The sequence below is a fragment of the Myotis lucifugus genome, unplaced genomic scaffold (assembly GCF_000147115.1).
Source record: "Myotis lucifugus unplaced genomic scaffold, Myoluc2.0 scaffold_115, whole genome shotgun sequence".
In the NCBI taxonomy this organism is placed as follows: domain Eukaryota; kingdom Metazoa; phylum Chordata; class Mammalia; order Chiroptera; family Vespertilionidae; genus Myotis; species Myotis lucifugus.
Window position 1 is genome coordinate 1,292,620 of NW_005871163.1, and position 9,944 is coordinate 1,302,563.

The window sequence follows — 9,944 nt, forward strand, 5'->3', positions numbered from 1 at the left end:
ATCTATCTATATTTATAAGTGAGATTGGCCTATAATTTCCCTTTCTTATATCTGCCTCATAAAAGCGTTGGAGAGCTCTCTCTCCCTCTCTCCCTCTCTCTCTCTCTCTTCTGGAAATGTAAGTGCAAGGCTAGTGTGGTAGCCAGCCTTCAAGATGGCCCCAGTGAGCCTCTTCCCCGGGTATTTACACCCTGTGTAGTCCCCTGCTAGCTGACGTCAGGTATGATCTGAGTAACCAACAGAATACAGTGGAAAAAACAATGTGACTTCTGAGGTTAGGTCATAAAAGCCATTGCAGCTTCCATCTAGGTCTCTGACTGTTCACTCTGGGCAAAGACAGACATCCATGTCACAAGAATACTCAAGCAGTCCTGTGTAGGACTACATGGAAAACTAACCTGTGCACACCAATTTGCCAACAAGGTGAGTGAGACACCCTGGAAGGGAGCACCCCAGGCTATCACACTGCTGACATCTGACTACAACCTCGTGAAGAGATTCTAAACCACAACCCATCCTTTCTGAAGGACCCACAGAGAGACGATAACGGATTACTGTTGTTTTAAACCATTACATTTTGGGGTGATTTGTTATGCAGCAGTAGATAACTAATAAAACTAGAATTATGTCTATAAATGTTTGGTAGAACTCAAGGGGGTGATTTGTTATGCAGCAGTAGATAACTAATAAAACTAGAATTATGTCTATAAATGTTTGGTAGAACTCAAGGGTGAAGCCACTCAAATCTGGAAATTTCCTTGCGGGAAGATTTCTGACTACTGATTTATTTAATGGTTATTGTGCTATTTAGGTTTTCTATCTCTTTGATAGAAACATCTTTTTTTTTTTTTAAATATATTTTATTGAGTTTTTACAGAGAGGAAGGGAGAGGGATAGAGAGTTAGAAACATCGACGAGAGAGAAACATCGATCAGCTGCCTCCTGCTCACCTCCCGCTGGGGATGTGCCCGCAACCCAGGTACATGCCCTTGACCGGAATCGAACCTGGGACCCTTCAGTCTGCAGGCCGACGCTCTATCCACTGAGCCAAACCGGTTTTGGCAATAGAAACATCTTTACTTTTGAAGAATTTATCCATTTTATCTGACAAATTCAATATCCTCTTTGCTTTTTAATGTCTGTATGTCTATGTATAGTTAAGCCTTTTTCATTATTACTACCATTTTCTTAATCTTATCAAGAGATCTGTCCATTTTAATTGTCTTTTCAAGAACTTTTAGCTTTATTGATTCTATCTATCTTTGCTTCTTCAACTTTGAGAGAATTTGCTATTTTTTTCCTAACTTCTTGAAATGGACTCAGATAATTAATTTTCAGACTTAATTAATTTTATTTAATTAATACTTTAAATATAAACATTTAAAAATATAAATTTCCTGCTAATTCCTATTTTGGTGGCATCTCTCAAGCCCTGAATATATTATTTTCATTATCATACTCTAAAATATTTCCTAATTTACATTATCGTTTTTCCCCTTATAACATGGGTTACTGAGAAGTGTTTCTTAATTACCAAACACAAGAGACTTTCTAGTTATTAATTTCTACCTCAATTACACTGTGATCTGAGAACATTCTCTGTATGATTTTAACCCTTTCAAATTTATGGAGACTTGCTTGAGGAAGCAGTATATGGTTAAATTTTATAAATGGTCTGAGTAAACTTGAAAATTATTAGATGCAGTAATATATATATAGGTTTACTGTTAATTAATTATTCACATTTATCTATCTTTTTGGAATTTTGTCTTCTAGCAATTAGTGAAAAATCACGGTATTTTTAAAAATATATTTTAATTGATTTCAGAAAGGAAGAGAGAGGGAGAGAGAGATAGAAACATCAATGATGAGAGAGAATCATTGATCAGCTGCCTCCTGCATGCCCCACACTGGGGATCAAGCCCGCAACCTGGGCATGTACCCTGACTGGGAATCGAACGGTGACCTCCTGGTTCACATAGGTCAATGCTCAACCACTGAGCCACGCAGGCCAGATGAAAAATCACAATATTTTAATCTTGTCTATTTCTCCTTATACCTGTTAATTTCCATATTATAAAGGCCATGGTACTAGTTATATAAAAGTTTAATATTGTTATATCTTCCTGGTGAATTGAAACCTCTATCATTATGAAATGACCTCTTTATTTCTAAAAATACATTTGACCTAAAACTCTTATCTGATATCAACATAGCTACACCACAAAGATCTGCTTCTGCCAGGCAACTAGGGGCCCTATCAGTTTAGACCACTTTAAACTGAATTCATGGCTTGAGGGTTTTTAGATCTCCAAAATTCTGTAAATTTGGGCTGCATAATCTTTTGAGAGCCATCTAACAGTTTTAAGTCCACAAGGACCTTTTCCTCTTTGTTCAATGCCAAGGCCTGTGGGGATAGGAAGATAGGGTGTGTTTACCTCTAGTTCATCCTTCCTCTACGTAGAGTTAATGGGGAGAAGGGTTTCCTATTACATATTACATCTCTGGTGAGATTTGATCTTACTTCTACTCCCTGCACTCTGTCAGGCTGTCAAAACCAAAGTTCAAGTTCATGCAGTTGAGCAAATGTTCTCAAGGCAAAAGCAATTTCAGACTTCAGCTTACCTCTGAGTTCCCACTTTATTTTCTAACTTGTTGAATCTTTTATGATTTTAAGATTTATACTGAACACTTACATTGAAACTTTGTTTTTAGCAGAAAGATTGATCTGCACAATTTAGCCCATCTTTTACCAGAGATGGAATTGTGCCTTTGCTTATGAAAAAAAATGAATGAATAAGGAAAAGGGTACAAGGTGGCTTTGAAGTCAAATAGACCTGGGTACAAATCCCAGTCATATCATACTTATTTCTATCATTCACTTTCAAATCCACAGCAACTGTCATCATTTAAAAAACAAAACAAAACAATAAAACCCCTTATTTCACAAGATTGTTGTGAGAACTACAATAATCTACAAAGAGTCTGGCATCTAATAAGCACTCATATTACAGATGCTTTTCTTCCTCTGACTAGAATGGTCTTCTAAGCTTCCAAATCTATTCATCTTTAAAAGTCCAGGTCAAATGTTAATTCCTTTTCCCATCTACTCACTTCCAACATCAAAATTAATAGCTTCCTTACTACCTCCTCTTCACCTTTATTATAATACTTATCACACTGTTCTGTAATTATTGTTTATTGGTTTATCTGCCCCTCTAGAATTGAGTTCCCTAATAGCTGGCTCTGTGTCTTATTAATCTCTGAATCCCTAATGCCTCAATAACTATTTAATAAATTGAAATCAGCCAACACCGGTTTGGCTCAGTGGGTAGAGCGTCGGCCTGCGGACTGAAAGGTCCCAGGTTCGATTCCGGTCAAGAGCATGTACCTGGGTTGCGGGCACATCCCCCGTGGGAGATGTGCAGGAGGCAGCTGGTCGATGTTTCTCTCCCATCGATATTTCTAACTATCTATCTCTCTCCCTTCCTCTCTGTAAAAAATCAATAAAATATATTTTAAAAAAATAAATAAAATAAATTGAAATCAAATCAATTTTCCCCTTTTCATAATTTCTGACAGAATTACAGAGTTCAATGAACTATCTGCTATCTAACTCTTTAAAATATAGTCTCCTTTTTAGTTTAAGCTGTTGGCATTTACCTTTGCTGCATGTGTGATTAATACATGCGCAGAAAAGAGTTATATAGTAAGCATGAGGCGTACATGAACTCCCAGGTACCTAGCACTGTGCCTGGACCATTGTGGGTGCTCAACGTTACCGAATTATTTCATTACTTTACTACTTTATACGTGTTTTTGTACTGTGTTTCTGAACAGCTCAGATTCATTTAACCTTTATTATGAAATATTTCAAGCGATCAGTATACACAGAAAAATACAGCAAACACCATTGTAGCTATCAGATCTACCTAATACACAGACACAAACCCAAACAGGCAGCCAAAATGGAGAGACAAAAAAACAAGCCCCAAATGAAAGAACAAGAGAATTCTCCAGAAGACCTAAATGAAAATGACATAAAAAATTCATCAGACATAGAGTTCATAACAATGATGGCAAGGATGTTCATCCATTAGCATTTTGCTTTACTTGCATCAGCTTTTTTTTTTCTCTCAAAGAAATAAAGTAGATATGGGTACAGTTATATAATTACTCAATCCCACTGCTCTCTCCCTCTCAAACACATCCCATTCTCACAGGTAACCACTATTCCAGAATTGGAGCTTATCATTCCCATTGTATTTCTTCTTCTTTTTTTTTTTTATGTTTTTGTTGATTTTAGAAAGAGAGAAAGGGAGAGGGAGACAGAGAGAGAAATATTGATTGGTAGCCTCCATACACACCCAGACCAGCAACCTGGGCATGTGTCCTGACCCGAATGGGTGCACAGGACAATGAGCTGAGCCACACCAGCCAGGGCACCCACTGTATTCTTTATTCACTTATAACATGTTGGGTATTTACTATTATACAAAGTATTATTTTACATGTTACATAAATGGTTTCATACTGTCTATATAATTCTTGAGTTTACCTTTTAATTTATATTTCTAAACTCTATCTTTATAGATATGGGCAGTTCTGTTTCATTTATTTTAGCTCTTGTACAGTGTGCCATTGTATAAACACATCACAATCTATCCATTCTTCTGTTGATAAGAATTAAGATTGTTTTTATTTTTTTTATTTATTTTTTGCTGCAATGAGCATGCTGTCTCCTTGTGCATGAAAGGAAGAGCGTCTCTAAGGAGCAAAACTTCCAAGGCATAAGATTATGTGCATCTTCAGCTTGACTAGACAGTGCCAAACTGTTCTCCAAACCAGTTGTACCAATTAATACTCCCACACACTGTATAAGAACGTCCCAGCGTTGAACTCTTTGCCAACAGTTGGTAATGTTAGAATTTTCATTTTCCACAACCTAATGTGAGAAATAATGACCTATCATTTTAATTTAAATATCCCTGATTATAAGTGAGGTCAAGTATCTTTCGGTTTTATTGGCCATTCTTGTTTCCTTTCACTCTAAACTGCTTTTATTACCTACACCTTTTTCTATTGGGTAATATGCCTTTTTCTTATTGATCTGTAGGTAGTTCTTTATATATTCAAGATGCTAGTCATTTGTCAGTGATATGTGCCACAATATCTGCTTCAAGTTTGTCTTAAATTTGTCAATCTTTTTCTTTAAGGTTTATGTTTTCTGTGTCTAGATTAATACATTCATCCCTGTTTCAATACTATACAGTCTTACATATTTTCTTAGTTTTGCTTTATGCATTTATGTTATTAACCCAACTAGAATTGACTTCTGTGTATGCAGGCAAGATCTTATTTTATCTTTTTTGCCATTTGGATGACCAATTGTCCCAATACAACTTCCTGAATGGTTCATCCTTTCCCATGTTAATTTGTAAAGCCACACTGTTGTACAGTAAGTTTTCTTATATGAATAAATTTCCAAATAGACTTCTGTTCTACTGCTCTCATCGAAGGCTTAATATCACAATAATAATCCCTTACACTTGAATAGCACACTAGAATTCACAAAGCACTTTCAAAACTAATATCCAATTCAAATCTCAAAACAATCCTGTGAATTAGGTGTTAGTATTCATATTTATTTGGATGGAGAGGCCAAGGCTCACAAAAGTTAAGTGAATTACCCATGGCCACCAGATAGTAAGTAAAAAAGCAAGGACTCGATCTCTTATCTTCAGTTATCACTCTTTCCACCAGACTCTATTGGGTAAGGACAAGAACCATATCTTTCAAACAGCTCCCACACACAACTAAAACAAACAAACAAACAAAAGCCTTGATAAGTGAACAAATGCTTTGACAACGAAGGTTGCTGACACAAATCTGCCCATTAGGCTTATCTTGAAAATAAAGTCTATTCTTAAAGTAACCCTGTCCTGGCTCCAACAGACTCCTAGCTAGCTTCTTTGCTACAGCTCACCTCAAACACAGACAATGCTGCTACTGAAGGCTTTATTGCACACCATTCCTCCTCTCACCAGTAGTTTCTCATCAGCCACTAACCCTGCAGTTCCAAAGACAGAATAGAAACGTGAGTTTTTGTAAGTTGCATTTTTATTTTTTTAAATATATTTTATTGATTTTTTTACAGAAAGGAAGGGAGAGGGATAGTTAGAAACATCGATGAGAGAGAAACATCGATCAGCTGCCTCCTGCACATCTCCTACTGGGGATGGGCCCACAACCAAGGTACATGCCCCTGACCGGAATCGAACCTGGGACCCTTCAGTCCTCAAGCCATTGCTCTATCCGCTGAGCCAACCGGTTAGGGCTAAGTTGCATTTTTAAACAAATTGATCTGTCTTTCAAAAAAAACAAACAACAACAACAAAACCCAATGGTTCTCTGTCTCAGAAAGGGAGGGGAGCAAAGCTGATGCCCCCAAATTGGAATTCAACACTGAAATTCACACATAAGCTATGGGACATGAGAGCAGAAGGCGACAGAGAGCTGTCGAACAACCCAGCACCTAGATTAAGGATAAGAGTAGGTACTCCACAAGTGGTTTTCATTGAACAAATAAATGAGTTGCTTCATCCTGAGCCAGAATCACCGGTTTCACATGCCCTACATAGAGCAATGAATTAAGAAATTAAAAAAAAAACAAAAGCTCTAGCTGGTTTGGCTCAGTGGATAGAGTATTGGCCTGCGGACTGAAAGGTCCCAGGTTCGATTCTGGTCAAGGGCACATGCCTGGGTTTCTGGCTCAATCCTCAGTAGGGAGCGTGCAGGAGGCAGCCAATCCATGATTCTCTCTCATCATTGATGTTTCTATCTCTCTCTTCCTCTCCCTTCCTCTCTGAAATCAATAAAAATATTTTTAATAAATAAGATAAAATAAAAAGCAGCCCCTGATATTCAGAAGTTGGCTTGGCACTCACAGCTAAGGCATGTTATTCTCCTACTGGACATAAACAATCTCACAGAATACCAACCTCAGACAAAGTTATTCTGAAACCTTGATTTTTGTCTGTGTAGGCAGACAAAAATTTGGCCAACATGTCACTCAGACGCCCTTCCTCTCTGGGCCAAAATATGTGACTGCTACTTCCCTACCAAGTATTGACAGTTTTGTTCTTGTGCTAGTCTCTCTTCCCTATAGGTAAGATTTATTCAGATAACCAATCATTTTATAAAAGCCTTTAAAGCGAATCCCACTTTCTTAGACCATCCTTGAATCACCAAAGTCCACAACCTCTAATCAGTTCTTTCTAATACCCTCTTAAAACACCCCATGATTGTATGAGGTATGCCTTCCCCTGCTGAAAAGAGTAATATATAACCCCAACTTGTTTTAGTGTGTTCCTGGCAGTCTTTGGCTGGATGGTGTTCACACAGTACAAGTCAGAAGATCTAAAAGTCTATGCCTTTCTCTTTCTAGAATTTTCTCCCAATCTCCGTTTGACAAGAATTCTTCATCTTATTTCTGGAAGTCATCTCTCACTAAACAAAAGAAAAGTAACGAATTCCTTTAAGACCAGGAACCTGGTTCAATATTCAACTCCAATTTTACCAATAAACATACTCATGCACAAAACTTTTTGTTTGTATAATACGCTTTCTTCTAGGTAATATACCACTAGAAAGCCAAATCTGTCTGACTCATCTTTGTAAATCTGTAGCATCTCACATGTGGTAGAGGATTTATTTTATCAATGGTATGAACATGTTGCTTTTAAACTAATGGTAGCTGAAATGGACGTCTCAGAATTACACACAGGAAATCCCAGAAAAGAAAAGGAAAAAAACTCAATTGGAGAAAAAAAGATTTATTTTTTCCCCAAAAAGTTAAAAAAAAGATTTCTCTCTCCAAAATAAAATTCCATTTTTCTCCACCTTTACATTTCTTTAACTATATTTCAAACATATACCTTTACATTTTTAAATATAGCAAATGATTGAGGTGTTCATGTTCCTTAACTAAAAGGTTTAAATCTCTTAGAAAATATATAAGCATGATACATTCTTTCATTTGTCCAACTAACTCCCACTTCTTTCCACCACCACTACTCCCTTCCCCTTAAAAACACCTTTTCTGTTTGTAGCTTCAAAAGTATCCCAGAATATTATACCCTTATCACATGAGACACATCTAGAGAGGGCAGGGTCTAAGTTTATTTAATTGGTCTACATAACGCTAAATACTTAAAGAGAGAGACTGTTGTAACAGACCGGACTTCTCTTATTGATTGCTGGAAAAAGTCCTCTCTAGATAGAGGCTTCGATCCCCATCTACAAAAACTTTGTTTTCTTCCTTTTTTAATTAAGACATCATGAAGCAGAGAAGAGCCAGCACAAAACATTCATTCACTCTCTGAGGCCAAAGTATAATTGGACCTGGTTTCACACATTAAATGACACCCCATGCAATGTTACAGCCTACTGAAAGGCATTCTGGCCAGTATTGTCTTTTCTCTTTCGATGGGAAAACAGGTTTCTATTCCGATGTAAAGATTAGATTCATCAAGTTCACACTCAAAGAACGCCCACACTTTGCAAGACAATATGCCAGACAGGCTGACAGATCCAAACATAACCTCAGAGAGCGTTTAAGTGTCAGAGAAGAGGGAGTAAGGATGACCATAGAAAGAACATTCCAGACTGAAATTTCAGTTCCTCAAAGAATGGAATCCTGAACGGTTTGGACAAAAACATGGGGGTACTCAGGTCCAGAGATCTCCAACACTGAGGAGACCTCAGCTTGTTCACACAGGGAGCAAATGAGATCAAACCTAAATGCTCAATGCAACTTAAGATCATTTTTAAGTTCTCTATGCAACTCAGCAAACCGGAGCTCACAGCCTTCAGAATAAAGGATAAAAATCATTTCTTCGAGGTCTTCTGGACTTTCCAGTTAACAAGCATGATCTCCATCCCTGACCGGTTGGGGGGTGGGTGTGGCCCCTCTGAGACAGCGGCTGGCCTCCTGAAGGTCCGCAGGGACCGGCCGGACCTCGCAGGCCAGCTCTGGACGTCCAGCCACGGCCCATCGAGCCACTGTCCCGCTGCGCCCTTCACCCAACGAGCTCATCCCACCCCTCCAACGGCCCCAGCAAACCCAAACCCTAACTGCCAGGCCTCCGGGGCCGGGCTCGGGCTCCATCAGGCCGAAGACTACGAACAAAGAGGAGGCCGGGGTCAGCCTCCGAGGCCGCCGCGAGACTCGCGCAGCCCCCGAAGGTACCTACACCGCTCGGGGGGTCGTGACCCGGACGTGCGGGTTTTCCCCGACGAGGGCCAACTCCTCCCCGGGGCTGGACGCCGTGAGTGCACCGCGTCCCGGATCCCGCTGGTGCACTGCAGCCTCTCGTGCGCGCCCGGTAACAAAGGGGCAGCGGGTCCGGGTGGGTCTCGGCGAGTCCTCCGAGCCCCGGAGCCCCGGCTCTGCAGCGTCCCGCCGCCCGCACCCGGCCTTTACCTGCACGTCACTCAGCTCCACGCGCAAGTACAGCTCGCGGTGCCGCTGAGCCCAGTAGACGTGCGGCGTCAGCACCTGGTTCTCCATGGCCCACAGCCCGGGCGCGGGGGATCCGCTCGGGGCCTCGCTGCCTCGGGCAGTGCGCGGCTGCAGCCGGTGATCGCAGGCCCAAACCCCCGCGCTCCCGAGGGCCCGCAGCCCGCAGCCTCGAGACGCCCCACGCGCTCCGGCCGCACTTGCGCAGTGAAGAGCCGGAGTGGCGGCGCGGGCTCCGGGGCTCCGCACCCGCCGGGTGAGGGCGGGGCGGGGCGGGGCGATGGCGGGAAGGGGCGGGCCCAGGAGCGCGGGACGCCCTAGCTGGCTGCGGCCGCCTCGGGAGTTGCTCTCAGCAGGTGCAACGGGCTTTTCCCTTCTTTAGGGCGATGCTTATAAGTTAGCTTAAGCCCTAGCCGGTTTGGCT

The 9,944-nt window shown here is 40.7% G+C and overlaps 1 protein-coding gene across 1 annotated transcript in view; it reads right to left on the reverse strand.

Moving 5' to 3' along the window:
• HACD3 (3-hydroxyacyl-CoA dehydratase 3) overlaps positions 1-9,734 on the reverse strand; it is a 34,764-nt gene extending 25,030 nt beyond the window's left edge. Inside the window, exon 1 of the mRNA XM_006093380.3 lies at positions 9,485-9,734. Coding sequence (XP_006093442.1) covers positions 9,485-9,571 — 87 coding nt within the window. The 5' untranslated portion in view covers positions 9,572-9,734. The remainder of the gene's footprint in view (positions 1-9,484) is intronic.
• Positions 9,735-9,944: the final 210 nt, after the last annotated feature.